This window comes from Myxine glutinosa, chromosome 3, assembly GCF_964187855.1.
Source record: "Myxine glutinosa chromosome 3, kmMyxGlut1.1, whole genome shotgun sequence".
NCBI classification, from domain to species: Eukaryota; Metazoa; Chordata; class Myxini; order Myxiniformes; family Myxinidae; genus Myxine; species Myxine glutinosa.
In genome coordinates, this window is record NC_136263.1 from 128,172,994 (window position 1) to 128,197,713 (window position 24,720).

Below are 24,720 nucleotides of genomic sequence, written 5' to 3' on the forward strand. Positions count from 1 at the left end.
CAGGGCGAGTGAGGAAGAGAGTTTTTGATAAAGATAGCCACCCCACCACCAGGCCGAGGCTCAGGTCTATCATACCGGAGGAGGGAGTAACCAGGAAGAGATATTAAGGAATCAGAGACATCTTGAGGGAGGAAAGTCTCTGTTAAGCAGATCAAGTCTGGATTGTCAGAAGCAACCTGTATGGAGAGATCAGTCAGGTTTGAGCGAAGGCCCCGGATGTTTGAGGTCCATACCGTTAATGAAGAGAAAGGGGGAGCATCGGGTACAGGACAGGGGAGGGGAGGAGTAGGGTAAGATGAAGGATGAGAGGGGGAGGTAGGGAGAGCAGTTGATAGTGTGTCAGATATTGCAGAAGAGTTCCAAGAAAGGGAAGGATGAGGAGGATGAAAGGTTTGATGGTGAAGGGATGAGGCACAGTGAGGGGTTGTTTGAGGGGGGGCAGAGGAAAGTAGAAGGTTTGGGGGGGTGGAGGTATGAGATAGAAGGGAGACGAAGTGGGGAGGAGGCAGCTTGGAGGAGGAGGGGGGAGGAGGGAGAATTGGAGAGGAATGGTATGGGGGGAGAATTGAATGGGAGGGGTTGGGGTGGAGTTTTGAAGGGGAGGAGTGAGGGGGGAGTTTAGGAGGGGAGGCGCAAGGGGGGAGTTTTGGAGGGAAAGGGCAAGGGGGAAGTTTAGAAGTGGAGGGGCAAGGGGGGAGTTTAGGAGTGTAGGGGCAAGGGGGGGGATTTGGAGGTGAGGGGCAAGGGGGGAGTTTAGGAGGGGAAGGGCAAGGGGGGAGTTCAGGAGTGGAGGGGCAAGGGGGGGGATTTGGATGGGAGGGGCAAGAGGGGAGTTTAGAAAGTGGATGATTAATGAAAGACGAACATTGATAACAAATTGGGTTTGTTGTGATTTTCAAGTTCGCAATCCGATTCAGAACGATGGAGGAGGGATGGAATGAATGTGAATTTAGACCATGTAGTGATGGAGACGTATAAGATATTGAATTTCTTTTTTTTGAAGTGGAATGAGGTGGAGAGGAAATTTATAAAAGCCTTTTAAATAGGAAGAAAAACAGCGTGTTGTAATATACCATTGAATAAAACACAGAAGGGGAAAGGTTAAACATATATAAATAATATTTAAACAGAACTGTGAACAATCTTCTATGCACAAAATACCAACGGGGGGAGAGCCGAGAGGGACCACCACGAGTCACGTGAACAGGGCAAACGGTGGATGGCAAGGAGATAATGGGGGCGGGGCGAACAGCACACCTGGACAGAAAATACAGGATGAGACAACAGTACACGTGGAGAAGAAAATAAATGTTTTTTTTTTGTTTGTTTTTTTGGTTGTGGGGGGGGGGGGGGGGGGGATTTAGAACGTTAGACAGAGTATTATGTTCGGGGTAGAAGGGAAAAAAAATAAGAGCCAAGCAAAACACGCTTAAGTTAACAAAACACCGACGGGGGTACAACTACAAGGCCACACACGAGGAGCAGAACACGATTAATTAATTTCGAGTTACAGGAAATTCAAACCAAAACTAACTATAATCAAACAATATCGCATGGACGATAAAATAACGAGTTGAAATTTGACAATCTATCTGGGGAAATGGGGGAGAAGCACGTGGTCGAAGAACGAACGAACGAATAAGAATGAATAAACGAATGAGCACAGAGAAGGTAATGTCTTTTTCTTTTTTTTTTTTGGAGTTGAGATTTACAAAAGGAAGTAGGCTATGGGGTGAAAAGACTGGGAAAACAGAAAACGAAAGTTATTGGATCACAAACGACGGACCGCTGAGAGAAAAACAAAGCCTCAAGGTTGTACAGTGTACACTGTACAAGGCCTCAAGACAACACAAATTAACACGATTTTCAATACAGGTATGAAAGATTTGCACCGAAAATCTTCGTCGGGACAATATACGTACATACACCATAAAATAAATACAGTTATAACGAAAATACAAATGGGAACAATTACTTAACTTCGATTTCGATGGAGAGCGTGTAGAGCTGTGAATAAACGAACCCTCGCCAGCAAGACCGGAAACGGAAGATCAGGTTGGGCACTGTACAAGGCCTCAAAAGACACGACACTAATTAACACGATTTTCAATACAGGTATGAAAGATTTGCACCGAAAATCTTCACACTATATGTACAACACCATAACATAAATACAGTTATAACGAAAATACAAATGGGAACAATTACTTAACTTCGATTTCGATGGAGAGTGTGGAGAGCTGCGAATAAACGAAACCTCGCCAGCAAGACCGGCAAGAATTTGTCAAGTTGCCAAGTTTTTTCCAAGTACGGCTCGTCCGGGACAGCCTCGGTATTTGGACCGGGACTCAGCAGTTCCGGGTAAAGCTGCGGACGAGGGAGAATGGTTCGGTCACCCACATCCCTCATGGGATTATGGTTGGGATGGACCATGGGTGTGTCTTTTACGCGGGACAGCCAAAATTATGCCGTGCTTCAAACGCACGCACGCTATTATGCCGTGCTATTACTCCAAACACCATTGTGACTTTAGTTAGCACCTGTTAACCTTCACACAAAAAATTTCAAATTTTTAGAAATACAAATTTGGGAATGTTAGAAAATTCCAAATTTGGGAATTTTGGGAATGTTAGGGAATTCTATCCCGGACGAGCCCCCCAATTTCTGTTACGTGCTCCACGCCAAACCCCGGCCATGGTGTACCTCCAAGCCCCGAAAGGAGTCACGGCAGAAAGATGTGCTATTATGTGTGCCAATGACCAATGGTGAAACCAAACCAATCAATTGTTACAAAAACCAAGTATTGTATTAAAACCACACAATAATAACAAGTAACGCATGTACAAGATAACCTCACTTGCACAGCAAACACCATATAATTTCTACGATGGTGCCACCAATTTCTTGAATCAATAACTCACGGTATTCTCACGTGAGCAATCGGTAACATCCCCCAAAGTCACTGTGTCACGATACCAGGCCAAAGTCGATCCCCTTGGCTCTCGCGATCACAAGCAAAGGTCGTACTGAGATCTGAACCCAGAACGGCTACCAGTCGACGCTGCAGAAGAGCCGCTTGGTGAGGTGTCGGGCCGACATCAGTCCGGTAAAAGTTCACCCAAAAGGCGACTGGGAATTCACACCTTCGGTTCCCCAGACAATGACGCTGACATGAACGTTCAGCGGCTCCCAAGCGGAGAACCACGAAGAACCGTGAGTTCCCAAGCGAAATCCACAACACACACGAGAACCAGGCGAATGGCTGGTGCGAGGTGAAATGGCGGACGGGTCGGTAATGGAGGCGTACTTGCTCTCCAGCGATGATTCACTTTCGGAACCAAAAGCAAAACCCGTCACGTAGGTTTATCTTCCACAGCAATAACGACACTGTAACAGGAATCCCTTTCCCGGGGAAACCAATATTCGCTCGTGACCAATGTCCACCAGCGTCCGCTCGACACCCCGAAGCAGATCGGCCTTCCTTTCCCGATCTCACTCAATCCGTTCCCGCCTCTTCTTCTTCTTCCGTTTTCGCCCTCACCCATCTCGTTTTCCTTCTGAGACATTTTTTACCTTTGAAGACAGTTATCTCCATTTCACACTGAAACTGTAACAATAATAGTACATGAAACTAAAAATGCTTCAAGTGGATGACAACCACAAAGACGGAAGTGACGAATCCTTAACAGTGTGAAAACTTTGTCCACAACCGTATGACACATAAAAAGTCTAAAAATACAAAGTCATTTATCAAGCAAAGAAACTAAAACGTCTGCGAGAGAATATGGGGTGGAGAGGAGGGCAGAGGTGATCACTTTGCATATATGTGTGGAATACAGTATTGTTAAAATTATTTTAATGATCCAGAAATAAAAAGTACTCTGAAAAATACTATAGAAGTCATCTTTTTTCAGGAAGATTGTTGCTTGATTGTATTTATCTTTAATATGTCTGCTAATTGAGGTTTGTGTTGATTTTGTTAAACTTTTCCCCCTCTCATTGTGTTCCCTCCTTTCAGCTTCTTCACCACAAATCAGGTTTCTCTTACAAATATCATGGCCGAATTTAAAAAGTCATTTGTAACCATTGACACTTCCAAACCCAGCGATAATCTTCAAAGCAAAATAAAAACAAGGTGAGTGTTTATTGATTTTTTTTCCTTTTCATTTGCTGACAATAAATTTGCACAGATGGACAAATTAAAGTTTTAAGAATGTTATAGTTTTCCAAATCACTGCAAAGATTAACCTTGTAGAAGCATTCAGATAATTCAAAATATAATCTTCCTCATGTATCTTTTTGGGCAGTTTTTTAACAGAAAGTTTCCAGAGCAATAACATGATGGTATTAGTTATCTTGGGTACAATTTCATTGTAAACTAATGTTACTAAATGATGTAATTCCATGATGTAACCCGTTAGGAGTCTTCATTGGCTGTATCTTTCCCACAAGCTCCCAACAGGGCATGTAAACAAATGTTTATTTTGTTGGACAGCACTCGGAGCTTTGGACGAGTATGCACTTACCTGCTTCTTAATGTCCACCTTTAGTTCCATATCAGCATGCACTAGGCTTGCCATGATACTTTATAAAACTTTAGGACAAGCTAAAACTGAGCAGCTGCTGCTTTTGGAATTGACTGTATCTGTAAATATGATTGAATACGTAAAAATTGTTATTGTAAATGTTTAGGGCAGACTTCAGTAAACTACCAATAGTAGTATATTGTTACGTTTGTGGGGGTAGGCATACCTTAGTCCAGGTAGATTTGCATAGATTAGTGTGCTCCGACTGTCGCCAAGAAGAAGAGCCACCTCGATGTACTATAAGTAGGGGTCCGGTAGACCATGTGTTCGGATTAAGGTGTATCTTCGTCCCCATTACGAGGAGTGGTGTATGTTAATTAGCTCAGGGATTATGGGTAATTATCCCTTGTATGTCGTTACCTCTGTATTTATTCCTTTGCTCCTTTTAACAATACTGCACACCACACGTACGGCTAGAATCGCGCATTTAAACACCCCAAAATAAAAACTTACCGGAAGCCAGGACATTGAGCGCTGTGGCGAATTACCCCGACCTTGGAAGCACATCAGATGAAAGATCCATGAGGCCATGCCCAGAAGGGCAGTGATTGGGTGGGAGTTGATTAACAGGGAGTGGTAAGAAGACAAGCTGATTGTTGAAGTAGGACAGATGACGTCAGAGCGCCGTGGACAAAATAGTTGGATCGGCGGACATTTCTTCTTCTCAGTTTGGATGCGATTGCGAGCGCACATCCCTCTTGCTTCTTGTTCTGGGATCCGATTGCGAATGGTCGAGACCCGACGTTTTCCCTGCTTCTCTCGCTCGCCTCGCTCTTTGTTCTGGACAAACCGAACAGTCGGATTACATTCCACGAGTGGGGCTCGTTTGATTTCTTCACGAGCGCGTGAACATTTTTATAGTGATCTTTACGTGGGACGTTGAGCTTACACCGATCGTGAGGAGGAAGAGCCACAGGCCAGGAACGGCGGGGTTTTTTTGTGCGGAAAGGCGCGACTGGAGGAGTGAGCTGCATGCCTGCCGTTCTCGTCGCGCAAAAGGCCTACTTCGTAGCAATGAGCGTGGCCTAGTGATTGAGGGCAGACTGAGGCCTACTTCCCACCAAGGCAGGGACCACGTCCGGGTTCCTACACAGGGACAGGGGCCTGAGACGGGTCTTGACGAAGTGCCAGGACTGCTGGAGCAAAGTGCCCACCACACGCAATTATTTTATCCAACATTTATTTTATCCTTCATCTGTGTTTGTGTCTGTCTGTGGTGACGTCCCATTTAGGAACATTATTTATTATCGTGCATTTTTTTTCTTTGTCACCGTTATTCCAAACATAAACCTGTTTATTTTTGTACATTTAAAAAACCGTGTTGTTTGAGTTAATTTATACAGGTTGAAGACGTTAGGTGGAGGCCATTCAGGTAAGTGCTCTTCAGCATCCTTCTCCTCCTTCTCCCCTTTTTTGCCTCCCCGCGTGTATCAACTCTGCCACATTTTGAACCGAGTGCCTCGGAGTAAAGCTCGTTTGGCCTTCCGTGCTACCCTAAGGTGTTCACCAAGGGTAGTTACACGACAATATTAAACTAGATGGTATTCACAGAATACTCACCCTGTGCACTTGACTTGGTGCGAGCCAACTATTCTGTTTTTAAGGTTTTTTTTCTTTGATACAATATGTGGAAGGGGAGGGGGGGGGTTGCATGAGAGGGGGTCTGGGGGTGGGTGGGGGGGTTGAGTTGTTTTGTCCTAAGTGTTGTCCTATTGTTGTCCTATACTCACCCTGTGCAGTTGACTTGGTGCGAGCCAACTATTCTGTTTTTAAGGTTTTTTTTTCTTTGATACAATATGCGGAGGGGAGGGGGGGGGGTGCATGAGAGGGTGTTTGGGGGGGGGGGGGGGGTTGAGTTGTTTTGTCCTAAGTATTGTCCTATTTCGTGGATGAACAGATTAAAAGTGTTCTCTCACATTCTCCCTCATCTGAAACACACACACACACACACACACACACACACACACACACATGCACATGGCACACACACACATGCACGCCCACATGCACACACATACACACACACACACACACACACACACACACACACTTGTGGAGCTATCAAAAATGCTCAAAATGTATTGGTGGAATTCAACACAGTTCACAATCATTGGTGTTTTGCTTGTTTTCTGCTGCAGTTCTACATGCCCTTCTGGAAAAGCTGCAACACTAAGCTGCATCAGTAAGTATTTTGTTCCCATATATTCATAAATTCGTAGCAATCAATTTCACCAGCAGAATGTAATTATATTGTCATGAAAATGGCCTAAGAGAATGGATAATTTAATTAGATTAGTTAGCTATCTCACCATGTGTGTTTAACTTACCTGTCTTGGTCGATTACCCCAAATTGCATCGCCAGATATCAAGTTTTTAGATAGCAACTCGTCATTTACGTAATCCCTTTCTGTTGTTTCACTATTAAATGTGCTATTTCTTATTTAGTTAACACACTTCCCCTTTGAAGCGTTCACTCCGGTGAAGAGACGTTGTTGAACAGACTGTTCTGCTATGTGTGGTACATTAGCCATTCACATGTGCCTCGGCTGATTTGTGCGCCTTTTGTCCAATAGGTTTGTCTGGAAAGATAACGAATATCGTTTTTTGTGATGCGTGACACGGTCTCTGTGACATCACTCAGCTGATCACACCAATTGGTTGTTTTTTGCATCTCTGGACAAATTATATTTCAAGTTCTAGCCAACTATATTGCTTGTTAGCCTAACGCCGCTCAGCGGGAGAGAGGGTTTTGCAATCATGTGTGTGTTTGTGTGTGTGTGTGTGTGTGTGTGTGTGTGTGTGTGTGTGTGTGTGTGTGTGTGTGTGTGTGTGTGTGTGTGTGTGTGTGTGTGTGTCTGTGTGTTCATGCCATAACTTCTTTACTATTTGACCTTTGAATTTTCAACAAAGCTTTATCATGAGAATGGCCTGTCAAGGTGGTTCTTTATCATGAGAATATGGAGGAGGCAAATGCATAATTTGATCAAAAGGTGAAAAGGTCAAAGGTCAGTTTTCACACATAAAATTGTCAATTTTCATTCAATTGGCCTGAAATCGTAAGAATTTGCATATTGGGTCAATGAATTGGCTCACCAATTAAAAGCTAGAAGCCAACTGTTTTTTTTAACAAAATGTCAAAGGTCATGGTTGCATAAAATTGTCAATTTTCATCTGACTCACCTTAAATTTAAAGAATTTGCATATTGGGTCACTGAATTGATTCAGCAAACAAAAGCTGGAAGCTGATTTTTTTTTCTGTAGACAAAAGGTCAAAGGTCAAGGTTGCAAAAATCATCAATTTTCATTCAATTTAACTGAAATTTTTAGAATTTCCAGATTGGGCCACTCAATTGGTTCACCAATCAAAAGCTATATGCACATTGTTTGTTTTCTAGAACAAAAGGTCACAAAGGTCAAGGTTGCATAATAACACCAATTTTCATCTGACCTGAAATTAAAAAAATTGCATATTGGTTCAGTGAGTTTGTTCACCAATCAAAGGCTCGAAGTCGAATGTTTTTTTTGTTTTGTTTTTAGATCAAAAGATTAAGGTTGCATCAAATCGTCAATTTTCATCCAATTGATTTGAAATTTGAGCAGAGTTTGCATATTGGGTCACTGAAACATATTGCTTTTGAGGTCAAAAAGGTCAAGATCACCTAAAATTGTCATTCTTTTGTACTTTTAGCTGTTTTGGTCATGTTTAGCATATGGAACAAGAAGTCTGACGAAATCTGAAAAAGAGGATGCAGACTGGCTTTGCATTTTCAGATGATTTCTAGTTTGAAATTTACATTTTTTGCGCAATTTCTGCAATATGCTTTTAGCAATGTATATGGATATTAAGTTGCCTAATGATATAAGTTATTCAATGCAGCAAAAACTGACAAGTTTGTGGTATGCTAAATAAATTTAGCTTGTCACAAAGGTGCTTAACTTGAAATGGGTTCCACTGTCTGACAGAATGTGGAGTCAGAGAAATGCATCAAAGAATTGTGGGAGGAGAAAATGCTTTAGAGGGAGAGTGGCCTTGGCAAGTCAGCCTACATTATAACCATGGCCACTCCTGCGGTGGTTCTTTGGTAGCTCCCCAGTGGGTTGTTACTGCAGCCCATTGCGTCTCCAGGTAAGACTAACTTTTATCCTTACTGTCAGAATGCAACAAGCATTCCAAATTTATTGCTATTTATGAGGTATTTTTAAAGTTATTCTTGCATTGTCTTTGCACTTTTGACATTTGAAACATCTTTCATGTTACATTAATTGCTGCACTGTGCTCCTCTACCAAATGGTCAACAAACAGGAAACTACTTAATTGCAGGAAACACCAAAGTGAATGAGTGAGTGGACATTTGATCCATTGTGGGGGTTAATATTGTGCTTATTAATAATTAATTGTTTTTTACCACAAATAATGATAAAAAGGTTTATGTCATAAAGCAGGAGTGTCTGTATTTCCGTCCATCCGTCCTCCCCGAACTACTCTCTGGGGCTAGCCCCAATGAACATTCTTCTTCCCCCCTCTTCCTTTATAAGGGGTGAGGTCCAATGGTGCCAAGCTTTAGCCCTGCCTTCACCACGATACTCCTCCACTCCACTCTGTCCTCAGCCAATTCTCTCCACTCTCCAAGCACCCCCACTTTACTGATATCCCTCTTTACACAATCCACCCCTCTCAACCACGATCTACCTCTTTTCCTCCTACCTTGTTCCCTCAACCCCTAGCTAGCCTCTGTTGTCTCTCTGCCAGTGCCACCATCTCTAGACCTTAAATATAGTCCGGCATTACAAAAGACATCTGAACCTTGCTTTTCAATCTCCTGAAATCGTTCTCTCTGCAATTACTTCCTCCACCCTCCTCCACACATTCGCACTAGGGTGGTCCAAAAATTGGAAGATTGGATTTTCATTTCTCCACTAGCCTGCCCCTATTCCTTTTGAAGAAAGTAGTTTGTGGTGAAAATGTTTGCTTGATTGGACAATATTTAGAGGTTGCTCAAAATGTTGACAAATTTTAATGAATAATAAGATACAGAATTTTTAGCATCATATATCAATTCATAGATAATTATCTATTTTCAATTACTCACATTATTTATTATTGTTATTGTTGTTGTTTGTTTGTAAACTAATAAATAATTATGTACAATGTACCATTGTACAATGTACATGTATGTTCAATTGTTCATTGTTCATTGTTCAATGTTCATTCATATAGTCAAATTAAGATTAAAAACAAAACAGTAGATTAAACATTCATGTATTAATTTGACAATAAATCATTTATCGGAAAAAATAAAACATCCATCAGAAAATATAAAATATCTATCAGAGACGATAAAACAAATCTATCAGAACAATTAAAACAAAGTAAACATCAGAATACACATAATTTGAATGATTTTACGTAACATTGTTTTCAGAAACTTGTGTTTCAAAACATTGCCGACTTCTTTGACAAGATGGCTTTGGTTGACACTGGAAAGTTTTCACGATGAAGTTTCACAACTCTCAACACAAATTGCTTCTGCTCTTCATTCTTGGTCAGAGTGTGATGGAAAGTTTGGATGAGAGCAACACCTCGCTCAGCACAGTCATTGATAACCTTCATGCTGTGTATCTTCTTCTCAAGCTCTTGGTATGAGTTGTCTGTGTTCCAGAGGTGTGGCTCCTTTTACAGAGAACTCAGTGATACTTCTTTGTCAGACTCTGAGATGACAACACCAAATAATTCAAGAGATCGACTTGTGATGCAGGTGTCCACTGAGTCGGAAAGCCTGAAGGCTTTAGCATCTATCCTATGAAGATTGTTTGGCTTTGGAGCCCGCTTGAAGTTCTTCACCTTCTTTGCCTTTGTCTCATCATCCACCCGGCTATCAAAAAGAGCGAATGCAGCAAGGTGTTCTGACAAATACCAGAGGTGTCTAGTGAATGCTTTGACAGTAGTTTCATGCACAACCATGTCTGGGTAAGAATCAAGGGTTGAAAGAAGAAGCAAATCAATGAGAGGTCCCTTTGTGGGTAGCGGTGCCTCATGCCAGAATCTCGCATACACAAGTGCAACAAAAAGAGCAATCTGTGTGATTCCCTTCAATTCACATGATGTTAGCTTTATTTGGGCTTTGAAGAGAACCATCTTGAGAGCATATATGGCTTTCATCATCCAGCGGGCATTGTGCATAGCACCTGGGGCACGGAATTTCACCTCTCTGGCCTCACATCCACCCAGAAATGTATGGCATAGTCTCAGAAGTTCTTCATAGTCATCACGTGGGTGTTGTTCTTCGAGTGCAGCTGCATAAAAATGTATCATATTCTGACGTTCAACAAGGTTATCGGAAAATATTTTATCTTCTCCTACTTGGAACCTCTTCTTGTCAATTAAAGGCCACTGTTTCTGAAACCTCTTGAACAGTCTGATCTCAGGTCCGAGAGTGGGTTCTATGACTTTAGTTGTAACATCAGAGAGCATTACTTCAAACACATGATGACAACATGCAATTCAGACAAGCTTAGCATCCAAAGCTGCTTCAATGAGGGTCCCTGCTCCGTTTCTCATCCCTGTGTTGGATGCAGTGGTGTCAAACACTATGCCTTTCACAAACTGTTTGACATTCCACTCCTCAAGAAGTTGGATGCATGCATTTGCTTGTGCTACACCAGTGCCTTGGGGAATTTTTGGGACTCCAAGCAACTTCTCGGTATTCATACCAGTTACAAGTATCGCTACCCGATCAACAGATTCTTTGTGATTGCCAGTATAATCAGGGAGCAGTTTCCCATCCCAGTGTAGTAGGAGTGGGCTTTTACAAGAGAAATTTGCCTTTTCTTCAGTGGCCATTATTTCCCTTCCACGAATTCGAGCACGACGAATTCCACTGTGTGACAGAGAAATGTCTTCAATGGTACGACCAAGAGATTGTGCAAAAGCAATGGCCACAAACATAGCACGCCGATCTGAGAGATTTACTCTGTCCAGAGTTGCCACTATTGCTGGAGTGATCACCTTGATGAGAGCCTTTTTCACCTGTTTGGCAGAAGATGGACTTTGGAGTTTGAATTAATTGTCCCCTGAATCGGAGCTTTCAATCTCAGACTCATCATCATCATCAACCACAGCCGATGTTGATGGTACAGATTCCATTACTGTTAGAGTCTCAGCAGCATGTTTCTTCTTTCTTTTATCTTCATTCTCAAGCCTGATACGCTTTCTGTTCTCCTTCACTGCCAGAGTGTTGTCCACAGATCCCATACGTGAACTTGAGGGATCCTCACGCTGCATGAGAAGGAATGCTTTGTCTTCTTCATTCGTCATTTTCTCAAGCGCATCATTTGGTGAGATATCGAAGAGGGATTGAAGATCATTTTTGAACATCTGCTCCTTCACTCTATAGTTTTCGAATGTCTTGGTTCTATTTTTCTTTACCAGTTTGTAGGCATCATACAACTTCAAAAGTTGGCGCTCACAGGAATCTACTCTCTGCACTGGAATTCGTGCTTTCTCCCAGTATGCACACACAGCTTGTACACTAAGTTTGGCACTTTCACGAACTGTATGGTGTTCTTGTATGTGATGGTACACCATTTTCTGCAATATGTGTCCTTTGGTTGGTAGTCCCCCACATATTATTTCCTTTTCAGACTTGCCCAGCAACCAAATTGTGGAAGAGCTGTGAGTTTCTGCCATCTGAAAAAACCAGGATAAATTAATAATGTTATTTTTCGAGCAACCTCTAAATAAGTTCCAATTGACCTCATATTTGGTTCATATGATCTCTATAAACATAGGAACAAGGGCAGCCTTGTGGAGCATGGAGTTTTAATAATATTAAATATTATATATACAGTCACATGAAAAAGTAAGTACACCTGATGTAAAGTTTTGACTTTTTCAACATATTTCAACATACAGCTATTTGATCTTCATTTCAACAATATTGATAGATAAAGGTGATATTGTGGCAGACACGAAAGCTCACTGGTGTGATGGCATCATTCCGCGCACCAAGTGGGCGTTGGCCACGCCCGAGGGGTAGGCGTGGCCTCGGGATATACACGGGGCTCGCAGCCCCGAGCTCCTCAGTGCTACAGTGGAGCTCTTGCAATAAAGACTCTTTTAACTTACCGCGTTGTCCGCTTCCTCCTTGCTAAACAAGTAGCGCGCGTAGCACCGCGCTTCATTGGTGACCCTCCGACGTTCTGGTCAGCCGTCGCTGACCACCCGAACCCGCCACAGCAATGGCAACCAACGCGGTCACAATCAAACTCCCTGAGTTCTGGGAGGCTCAAGCTGAAGTTTGGTTCCTGCAGGCAGAAGCCCAGTTCCGACTTCGAGGCATCACGGTGGACGAGACCATGTACTGCCACGTGGTCGCCTCCCACGGGCCCGGCACGGCCGCCCGCGTCGTGTCGGTCCTGAGGAACCCACCGGCCGACGGCAGGTACGAGGCGATCAAGCGTCTCCTCCTCGCCACGTACGGCCTCACGGTAGACGCACGGGCCGACCACCTCCTGGACCTCCCTGAGCTCGGTGACACGCGACCGTCGGTCCGAATGGACCATATGCTGTCGCTGATGGGCGACGAAACCCTGAACGCTCTATTCCGGGCATTATTTCGACGCCAGCTGCCGGCACGAGTACGCCTCGCGTTGGCTGGTTCTGCGGCGACGGAACCCCGAGCTCTCGCTGCCGAGGCCGACAAGTTCTTCGCGGCTTTGGACACGCAGGCGAGTTTTGGCGCGGCCATCGCGCATCCCGAGGCTGATGCACACCTCGTGGCTGATGCTGATGCACACCTCGCGGCCGCCACCACGCCCCGCCCACCACCGCCACCGCGGAGAAAACTGCGGCCTCCGCCGCCAACCTGGTGTTTTTTCCACGCCCAGTTCGGCCACGAGGCTCGGCAATGTCACCCGCCATGCTCATTCGGCAGGTCGGGAAACGCCCGGGCCGGCCCTCGGTAGTGGCACTGAGTGCCGGCCGTTCAAACAGCATACTGTTCATAACGGACACCTTATCCGGGCGCCGTTACCTGTGCGACACGGGAGCGCAGGTGAGTGTCGTTCCCGCTGGTACGTCCGACAAGCAGACCGCAGGCCGGGGCCCCGCGCTGCTTGCTGCCAATGGTACGTCCATACGCACATATGGAAAACGCTGCCTTTCTCTGCGGTTTGGAGGGCAGGTTTTCCGGTGGTCGTTCGTCACTGCCGACGTGCCTATGGCACTGCTTGGCGCGGACGTCCTGTGTGCCAATGGCCTGTTGGTGGACGTAAAGCACAGAAGGCTCGTCCAGGCCGAGACGTTCAGCTCGCTCGCTTGCATGCTGCCCGCCTCGTTGAGCAGCTCCCAGAGCGGCTCAGCGAGCGGCTCGCCGAGCGGCTTGCTGAGCGGTTCGGTTCCGGCCAGGTTGATCTGTACGCTTCCGGCAGCGGAGGAATTCACCCGCCTCCTCGCCGGCTTCCCGGCCCTCACGTGGCCCACCTTCTCGGCGGGGGCCGTCAAGCACTGGGTGGAACACCACATCCCCACCGACGGGCCATCGGTCTGCGCCCGGGCATGCCGCCTCGAGCCGACGAAGCTCATGGTAGCTAAAGCGGAGTTCGCTACGCTGGAGCGGCTCAGCATCGTGCGGCGCTCCGAGAGTGCTTGGGCGTCGCCGCTCCACATCGTGCCAAAGCCCGGCGGGGGATGGCGATTGTGCGGGACTACCGGCGCCTCAACGACGCCACCACCCCCGACCGCTACCCCGTCCCCCACATTCAGGACTTCTCCGACTGGTTGGCGTGCATGTCCTTCTTTTCAAAGGTGGACCTCATACGCGGCTACCATCAGGTCCCCGTCAGGCCGGAGGACATCCCCAAGATGGCGGTCATCACGCCATTCGGACTTTTCGAATTTCTTCGGATGGCCTTCGGGTTGAAGAATGCGGCTCAGGCGTTCCAGCTACTAATGGACAGCGTCTTGCGCGACTTGGATTTTGTGTACGTCTACCTGGACGACATCCTCGTCGCCAGTGCGTCCCGCGAAGAGCACCTCCACCATCTCCGCACGCTCTTCGAACGCCTGGGCCAGCATGGCCTCATCGTGAACCCCGCCAAGTGCCGGTTCGGCGTCGCCGACATCGACTTTTTGGGGCACCGCATCACCAGGCACGGGGCCGTCCCCCAACCGGCCAAGGTGGAGGTGGTGAAGGGGTTTCCGCGCCCCCGCACGATCAAGGGGCTCCAGGAGTTCCTGGGCATGGTAAACTTTTACCATCGGATCCTGCCCCGCATCGCCCATCTCCTGCGCCCCTTGCACGAGGCCTTCCGAGGGAAGCCGGGCAAAGGTGACGTTACCTGGACCGAGCAGATGGACGCGGCGTTCGCGGGCGCGAAGCTCGCCTTGGCTAACGCCACCATGCTCACGCACCTGGGGCCCGATGCACCGATCGCCCTCACCACCGACGCCTCGGACTACGCGGTGGGCGCGGTGCACGAGCAATGGGTGCGTGGTGCCTGGCAACCGCTGGCGTTCTTCAGCCGGCAGCTTCGCCGCCCGAACGCCGTTATAGTACCTTCGACCGCGAGTTGCTCAGGCTTCACCTGGCGGTCAGGCACTTCCGTCATCTGCTCGAGGGCCGTGTGTTCACGACCTTCGTCGACCACAAGCCACTGGTCTTCGCGATGGGCAAGGTCGCCGAGCTTTGATCGGCCCGGCAGCAGCGTCACCTCTCGGCCGTGTCCGAATATACGACGGACATCCGGCACGTCGCGGGGAAGGACAACCCGGTGGCGGATTGCCTTTCCCGGTCCGTCACCCACGCAGTCCACCTTGGCATCAACTATGCCCGGATGGCGGCGGACCAGGCCGCCGACCCCGGCGTCCAGGCCTTGCGGACCGCCATCACGGGCCTCCGCGTCACCGAGGTGCCGTTCGACGGCGCGGGCACAGCCCTCTTTTGCGACATCTCCCTCGGGCGGCCTCGCCCCATCGTGCCCGCAGGCTGGCAGCACCAGGTTTTTGACGCCATCCACGGCCTGTCCCACCCGGGCCCGAAGGCCACCCAGAGGTTGGTCGCCGACAAGTTTGTCTGGCATGGCCTCCGGAAGGCCGTCCACGGCTGGACCATGACGTGCCTCGCGTGCCAGCGCGCGAAGGTGCAACGCCACACCCAGGCCCCGTTGGCCCCGTTTACGGTGCCGGAACGTAGGTTCGACCATGTTCACGTGGACCTGGTGGGACCTCTGCCCCCCTCGCGGGGTTTCACCCATGTCCTCACAATGGTGGACTGCACCACCCGGTGGCCTGAGGCCGTGCCTTTGGCAGCGACAACGGCGGCGGACGTCGCACAGGCATTCATCGCCACCTGGGTCGCCCGGTTCGGCGCCCCCTCGGACATCTCGTCCGACCGCGGCCCCCAGTTCACCTCGGAGCTCTGGGGGGCGGTCGCGCGGGGGCTCGTGGTCCAGCTGCACCGAACCACGGCCTACCACCCCCAGGCCAACGGCCTGTGTGAGCGGTTCAACCGCTCGATGAATGCCGCGCTCCGGGCCACCCTCCGCGACGGCGGCTGGGTCGACAGGCTCCCCTGTGTCCTGCTGGGCCTCCGGACGGCGCCCAAGGACGACCTGCGCGCATCCGCGGCGGGGTTGGTCTTCGGACAACCGCTGCGGGTGCCGGGCGAGTTCCTCCCCGACCCCACGGCACCATGGTCCGCGGCGCAGGAGCGCTCCGCGCTGCAGGAGACAGCCCGGAGGTTCGCCCCGGTGCCGACGGCGCACCACGGGCACCCGCCTACGCACATCGCCCCGGACCTTCGCACCGCGGAGTACGTCTTCGTCCGGCACGACGCCCTCTGGACACCACTGCGGCCCCCGTACGACGGGCCTTTCCACGTGCTGGAGACCGGGGCGAAACATTTCACCTTGGACATCGGCGGTACTCCCGACCGCGTCTCAGTGGATCGCCTCAAGCAGGCCCACATCGACGTGGACCACCCACCGCCGGTGGCTCGGCCCCCGCGTCAGGGCTGCTTCCCTGCGGGCGGACCCCCGGCACCGCCCAGGCCCGCCGGCACGCCGCCCCCCAGTCCTGCACCCATCCCGGGTGCAGCCGGAGGCATCCCAGCTGGCGTCCCTGCACCCCGGACGCCGCCAGTCGCCAGAGGGCGCTTCGGCCGGGTCATCCATTTGCCCCGCAAACTGCCCCGCAAACTGGCCCTCCAGGTGCGTGGGAATTCTGGGGGGGGGGGGGGGGGGGCGCGTGTGGCGGACACGAAAGCTCACTGGCGTGATGGCATCATTCCGCGCACCAAGTGGGCGTTGGCCACGCCCGAGGGGTAGGCGTGGCCTCGGGATATACACGGGGCTCGCAGCCCCGAGCTCCTCAGTGCTACAGTGGAGCTCTTGCAATAAAGACTCTTTTAACTTACCGCGTTGTCCGCTTCCTCCTTGCTAAACAAGTAGCGCGCGTAGCACCGCGCTTCAATATAATATAACAAATATCATGAAACATTTACATTTTGTAGTCCATGATATAATTCCAAGGCTAACCCCCGCTCTAGCAGGGAAAATGGCCTTAAAATGCATGTTGTTGTTGTTGTTGTTGTAGTCCATTGTATAATTTAAATAAACATAAATGCAAATTTCGCATGTGGCAAAAGTAAGTACACCCCTACATTTATCACTACTTCAAATACCTAAAATTAGAATCAGGTGCACCAGCTCAGGTGCAAATGATTAGAACATCGTTAGAGAGGATCTTGGAGGAACCTGTCTTATTTAAACCTCAGACATTTCGTTTGGTTTGCTCTTTGTTGTTGAAGTGTGTGGCATCACCATGCCTAGATCAAAAGAGCTCTCTGAGGCCTTCAGAAAGAAGGTTATAGATGCCTGCGAGTCTGGGAAGGGATTTAAAAAGATCTCCAAACAATTTGAAATCAATCATTCGACTGTCCGGAAGATCATCTACAAGTGGAGAAGATTCCCAGATATATGCGGACCAGATTCCCAGATTCCCAGATATATGGGGTCGGAGATATATATGCGGACAAAATTTTTAGAATATGTGCGGCTCTTCCTGTAGATTTTTTAAAATGATAATTATAACGTCATAGGTTACATGGTACAGACGCCATCCTTGAAAAAATCGAAAAAAGTTGCACCTCTGTATCTCCAAAACTGCTCCATGGAAAAAATTTAAACATGGCTCATTGTCAAGTACTCCCCCTGAGAAATAATATATGTTGATGATGATGGCATCAGTGGCTTCGTTATGACGTCATAATTCGACAAGTACAACACTTATCTGATCATTGTGAATTTTTTTCTCAGCAACTGTTGGTCTGATGGGTATGAAATTTTCACCATGGGAATGCCTCCTCTTGTAGAATATTTTAATGATAATCATGACATCATAGGTCATGTGTTACAGGCGCCATATTGGAAAAACCGAAAAATGTTGCACCTCTATATCTCCAAAACTGCTGCATGGAAAAAATTGAATCCTGGCTCATTGTAAAGAACTCCATATGGGGAATAGGTGTTGTTAACGATGACGTCATTGGTGCCATAATAATTATGACCATAATTCGACAGGGACAACGCTTAGTCTGATAAGTTTAAAATGTATTGAGCGTGATCTATGCAACAATTATATTAGATAATATAAATTTATGATGTCATCGCTCACGTGGTCTGGCAGCCATATTCGATCAAAGAAAAAATATGTTCATAAACAGAAGAGTTGGCTCGCAACATGTTGACTGCACAGGTAAGTATTCTATGAATATCATGTAGTTATTTACTTGTTTGAGTTATGGTTTACAGCAATTGCTATTTATTTGTGTTGCAGTGCAGACATGTCAATGGCTTCAAGATGGGACGTTTATGGTGGTTTAATCGATCTTGCAACAAAGAGATGGATGGGTTCATCCTCTGGTGTCTCTTCCATTGTGTCACATCCACTTTATAACAGCAAAACGCAAGACTATGATATCGCTTTAATGAAACTACGATCCAAAATGCAATTTTCATGTGAGTATTATTTTCCTTTTTATTTGCCTGAATTTGATCTTTTTTGTTTTATCAATTAGAAAAGAGGTACATATATACAGTGGCCTGAAAAAGCATTCACCCCCTACCAATAATGCCACATTTAGATGAATTACGAATTATGTAAACAATTTTTTCCAAATGAATTTTTTTATTCCTAACTGAAAAGATCAAGCAAAACACTGAAAGTTGAAAAAAGTTACATGTCAGGAATACCTGCAGAAACATGTACAAATTAAACTTCACTGGTTGCAAAAAATTCAGTCATGAGATGGGGAAATATTTACTCCCGCCAGGGAGTAATGCATTCGATCGGTGTGTGTGTGTGTGTGTGTGTGTGTGTGTGTGTGTGTGTGTGTGTGTGTGTGTGTGTGTGTGTGTGTGTGTGTGTGTGTGTGTGTGTGTGTGCGTGCGCGTGTGTGCGTGTGTGTGTGTTCGTGTGTTTGTGAACAAGATATCTGGAAAAGTTCTGAACGGATTTGGATGAAAGTTGGTGGGATGATTGCCCTTCGGATAAGGAAGAATTGATTCGTTTTTGGTGAAGCTCAGGATATTATTCCGGATCCAGGAATTTCTTGAAGGATTGCTTACCATTGGAAGACAGGGCTAATTTTTTTTAAACATTATCTTCTATATATTCTATATTTAACATAGTGGTATGAAAATAGTTTTCATATTTGTTGTAAATGTAGTTTAAACTCGTGGTTATGCGTTAGAGCGGTGTATTTTGTTAGCAGCGTCGTCTTCAAGGTTCTTTTTTTTCCTTTTCTAATAAAGACATATTCTGTCATTTTAAAACCACCATAGTGTGTATTAGGTTTCCCCGTTTCATAAAATGTATCGTTTGATACGTATAATGCTTTAAAACATTTTTTTTATATAACCTCAGAAGAGATTTCAACATTTACCTCAGCGAATGTCAATCGTGGTGTCAGTATTTGATGAACTTATAAAGACTTAGGTGAGTTATAAGTGTGACAAGCATGTGCACGGGATTCTTCCCAGAAGAATGAGTGGTCGAATTAGCTTGTATGACTTAAAATGAGCGAGTATTGTTTTGACGTTTGGGCCAGTTTTACATGTTGTATCCCTAAGGAATGAAATGAACGCTTTTCCTGGCTTACAATTTTATTTGAAGTCACACATGCCTCAAAATGCACCCACTTATATAGAATTGAACGCTGAATCCGAAAGTGTAAGTGAAATTGCCTTTTTTTTAAACATTATCTTCTATATATTCTAAATATATATCTGTGCAGAGTCTGTCTTGTGTTGTCTTGTCTTGTGCTGTCACTGAACTACTCCCTCAAACTTGTGAAATCGTACTATTCCAACTTGACCCACGGCGGGAGTATGCGCTCTACTGAGTGGCGTTCTAGTTGCCCATTTATTCAAATGAAAATTGCTCTCATTCTGCCAAGTTTGATTGGAATCGTCGATGAACTGCAATCTTCAATTCTCACCATAAATGTTCAGTTGGGTTCAAATCAGAACTTTGACGAGTGGGGCCACTTAGGAACATTTATTTTCTTTTCATTCAGCCACTCCAGTGTGGCTTTAGCGCTGTGATTTGGATCATTGGCCTGCAGAAATGTGAATTTCCTAGATTCAGATTCGTGGCTGTCTCAAGCAGGTTTCCATCAAGGATTCTCATGTACTTTGCAACATCGATTGTCCCTTCTATCCTGACAAGTTTACCAGTCCCTGCTGACGAAAAGCAGCCCCATAACATGATGCTGCCACCACCATTCTTGACAATAGGGATGGTGTTTGACTGGATGATGTGCAGTGTTGGGGTTGCACCAGACGTAACACTTTGAATTTACACCAAAAAGTTAAGTTTTTGGCTCATCTAACCACAAAACATTTCCCCAATGCCTGTAGTATCATTAAGATGCTTTTTCACAAACTCCAAACGACCTTTTAAATGCGTCTTTTTTTTAGCCGCGTCGCAAGACGCTGGTCATAGAGTGCCCTCTGCTGTTGTTGTTGTTGTTCTTCTTCTTCTTCTTCTTGTTGTTCTTGCAGAGAAGACAAAACCTCAAAGCTCCACCCATTCTGGGAACCATAGCTCCACCCATTGTGGGAGAGGCTTCATATAAACAAATATCCACCATTTTATTAACTCGCATAGCTTTGAGGCCTGTTTTGTAGGCCCGTGGTGTCTTCCTCTCTCACACAGTTTTCTTTCAAATCAAATTCGATATATCATTTCATTTTTCACAGTCGCTAACATAGTTTTAGACTCGGTTGAAAAAAAACGGGAAGAAAATCCGATGAAAGTTGCCCTTTATAGAACGAAATGAATTCTCAAAGGCCTGTAACTTCAAGTCCATTGAGATATATTTTTTTTAAATCGCGGCATGGTCAGTCATACACCGCCCGAAATAACAGACGGGAAAATGCCGAGATATATTAAAAATTCGTCCATTTGATGACAATCGTCACGATGAAATATTTAATTTATACGTCGTCACAATAATGTGGAGAGAGGAGCATAGCTTCGTTCACGTGTCGCCATATACGGGAAATTGCCGAGATATATTTTTTTTACATCGCGGCATGGTCAGTCATACAACGCCTGAAATAACAGACGGGAAAATGCCGAGATATATTAAAAATTCGTCCATTTGATGACAATCGTCACGATGAAATATTTAATTTATACGTCGTCACAATAATGTGGAGAGAGGAGCATAGCTTCGTTCACGTGTCGCCACACACGGGAAATTGCCGAGATATATATTTTTTTAAATCGCGGCATGGTCAGTCATACACCGCCTGAAATAATAGACGGGAAAATGCCGAGATATATTAAAAATTCGTCGCCACACACGGGAAATTGCCGAGATATATTTTCACTTTGCACAAAAATAACATCAAGTAATCGAATCAATAGGAATGTCCTGTGCCTATAACATCGACGTTATAGGCACAGCTGCATCTAGGCATTGTGTAACATCGACGCGGCTTTTGTTTTAATTAAAACTTTTTGTACTTGTTTAGTAATAGCTTCTTTCTTGCCACTTGTCTGTAGAGGCCAGTATTTTGAAGGGAATGGGATATTGTTGATTGATGATCACCTACCCCCATCTCAGACATAGATCCTTGTATATCTTTCAAAGTCATTGTTGGATTTACATTCGCATCCCGAACCAGTTTCCTGCTTGCCCGGCTGCTGAGTTTGGATGGGCGACCTGATATGAGTAGAGTCTGGGTGGTATGATACGTCTTTTCACCTCTTGATCTCTTAACAAGTACAAAAAGTTTTAATTAAAACAAAAGCCGCGTCGATGTCACACAATGCCTAGATGCAGGTGTGCCTATAACGTCGATGTTTTAGGCACAGGACATTCCTATTGATTCGATTACTTGATGTTATTTTTGTGCAAAGTGAAAATATATCTCGGCAATTTCCCGTGTGTGGCGACGAATTTTTAATATATCTCGGCATTTTCCCGTCTGTTATTTCAGGCGGTGTATGACTGACCATGCCGCGATTTAAATATATATATATATCTCGGCAATTTCCCGTGTGTGGCGACACGTGAACGAAGCTATGCTCCTCTCTCCACATTATTGTGACGACGTATAAATTAAATATTTCATCGTGACGATTGTCATCAAATGGACGAATTTTTAATATATCTCGGCATTTTCGCGTCTGTTATTTCGGGCGGTGTATGACTGACCATGCCGCGATTTAAACAAAATATATATATCTCGGCTTTTTCCCGTCTGTTATTTCGGGCGGTGTATGACTGACCATGCCGCGATTTAAAAAAAAAAAATCTCAATGGTCTTGAAGTTACAGGCCTTTGAGAATTCATTTCGTTCTATAAAGGGCAACTTTCATCGGATTTTCTTCCTGTTTTTTTTCAACCGAGTCTAAAACTATGTTAGCGACTGTGAAAAATGAAATGATATATCGAATTTGATTTGAAATAAAACTGTGTGAGAGAGGAAGACACCACGGGCCTACAAAACAGGCCTCAAAGCTATGCGAGTTAATAAAATGGTGGATATTTGTTTATATGAAGCCTCTCCCAAAATGGGTGGAGCTATGGTTCCCGGAATGGGTGGAGCTTTGAGGTTTTGTCTTCTCTGCAAGAACAAGAACAAGAAGAAGAAGAACAAGAAGAACAACAACAACAGCAGAGGGCACTCTATTAGCAGCGTCTGCGACGCGGCTAAAAATGGATTTCACCATACTCAAAGGGATAATGAGTGACTTTGAAATCTTCTTGTAACGCACTTCTGAACGGTGCTTCTCCACCACTTTATGTCTGACTTCTTTGGAAAGCTCCTTGGTCTTCATGTTTGCCTTGTTGGTTGACCAAATCAGTTGCACCTTAGAACTCCTCGATAAGTTTGGGAGCTCAATTTTAAGGAAAACCACTGTTAATTAGGCCAAGGGTGTGCATACTTGTTCAAATGAGAATCATCTGATTTTTATGCGTTCACCGACGAAGTCGCCAAAGGCATAATGTTTTAGGGATGTCCGTCCGTCCGTGTGTCCTCCATCCATCCGTCTGTCCATCCATCCATCATGTGTGTCCATCCATCCATCCGTCTGTGCGTCCGTCCGTGATAGGTTCATGTTACTGTGATAACTTGTGAACCAGCGATGGGATTTTGACCAACGTTGGTACAGGTATATATAATGATATAAAGTTGTACTGATTAGATTTTGGGGTCAAGAGGTCAAAGGTCAGAGGTTATGTTACGAAAAATTGTTAATGGGGAAACTTGTGAACCAGTGATGGGATTTTTAGCAAACTTAATATAAGTATAAATGATGCAAAGATGAACTGACTTGGATTATTACTCCCGCCAGGGAGTAATGCATTCGATCGTGTCCGTCTGTGTGTGTTTGTTTGTGTGTTTGTTTGTGTGTTTGTGTGTGTGTGTGTGTGTGTGTGTGTGTGTGTGTGTGTGTGTGTGTGTGTGTGTGCGTGCATGTGTTTGTGAACAAGATATCTGGAAAAGTTCCGAACATATTTGGTTGAAAGTTGGTGGGATGATTGCCCTTGGGATAAGGAAGAATTGATTAGTTTTTTGGTGAAGCTTAGGATATTATTCCGGATCCAGAAATTTTTTTGGGGAATTTTTTCGGGAATTTTTTTTCCTGTTTTCATTTAAAAACCATTTTTTCTGCAATAATTCGAGCGATTGAGAGCAAATTTTCACCATAGGAGGGACTCGGTCTGTAGAAAATGTTTATGGTCATTATGATGTCACAGGTCACGTGGTTTGGCAGCCATATTGTTTTGAGTGAAAAACCCTAAAATCCAATTTTCTCCAAAACGCCCAAACAGATCGAGGCCAATCTTTGCAGGCAGAATCGCATACCCATGACAAACAAAAAATTCAGCGAGCATGACGTCATGCATCACATGGTTTCAGAGTTATGACGTTTTTAAGCACAAACATTTAAAACCTAGCTCCTCCCTCATTTGCGATCCAATCGAGGAGAATCTTCACAGATCTGTTCATCATATCAGTCCACTAAAATGTCCTTTTGGAATTTGCGATAGGTCACGTGGTTTGGCAGACATCGTTAATTAAACGTAAATAAGAAAAACATTTATATCTCTTGAACCACTTCATTGATCGCCGTGAAACTTCATACTGTAGTAGAAGACATGAAGAGTAACAAGTGTGCAAACTTTGAAGATCATTGGATGTACGGTCTGGAAGCTAGAAGTTGTTATTGCGTGAAGAAGAAGAGTCTTCGACTGTAGACGATTAATAATTATTTATCACATGTACAGACTTGCAGGCATCGTTTGACACAATCTCCCGGGTTAATTTGAACCTCAAATAAAATTATAATCCAGATTTGTCAATGGCTGAGGTATATTAACAAACGAATAAAACAGATTTGGCAAAATTCCAACTTTTAAAAAAAAAGATCGCATATTCGCCCAGGGTTGTGTGAGGCTGAAGAAGAAGAAACCTCGCATGGGCTTCCCAGACCAAATAAAAAATTCTGGTTCTTGCTCTGCGATTTTCAGGTTTATTACTCCCGCAAGGGAGCAATGCATTCGATCGTGTCCGTCCGTGTTTGTGTGTGTTCGTATGTTCATGTGTTCGTGTG

The 24,720-nt window shown here is 45.5% G+C and overlaps 1 protein-coding gene across 2 annotated transcripts in view; it reads left to right on the top strand.

The window, feature by feature from the left end:
* Nucleotides 1–24,720, top strand: part of LOC137423216 (transmembrane protease serine 3) — a 166,571-nt gene that overhangs the window by 58,631 nt on the left and 83,220 nt on the right. For both annotated transcript variants that reach the window (XM_078774544.1, XM_078774543.1), the window contains exons 6-9: nucleotides 4,019–4,135; nucleotides 6,725–6,768; nucleotides 8,550–8,712; nucleotides 18,421–18,602. In XM_078774544.1, the coding sequence (XP_078630670.1) occupies nucleotides 4,019–4,135; nucleotides 6,725–6,768; nucleotides 8,550–8,712; nucleotides 18,421–18,602 (506 nt within the window). The remainder of the gene's footprint in view (nucleotides 1–4,018; nucleotides 4,136–6,724; nucleotides 6,769–8,549; nucleotides 8,713–18,420; nucleotides 18,603–24,720) is intronic.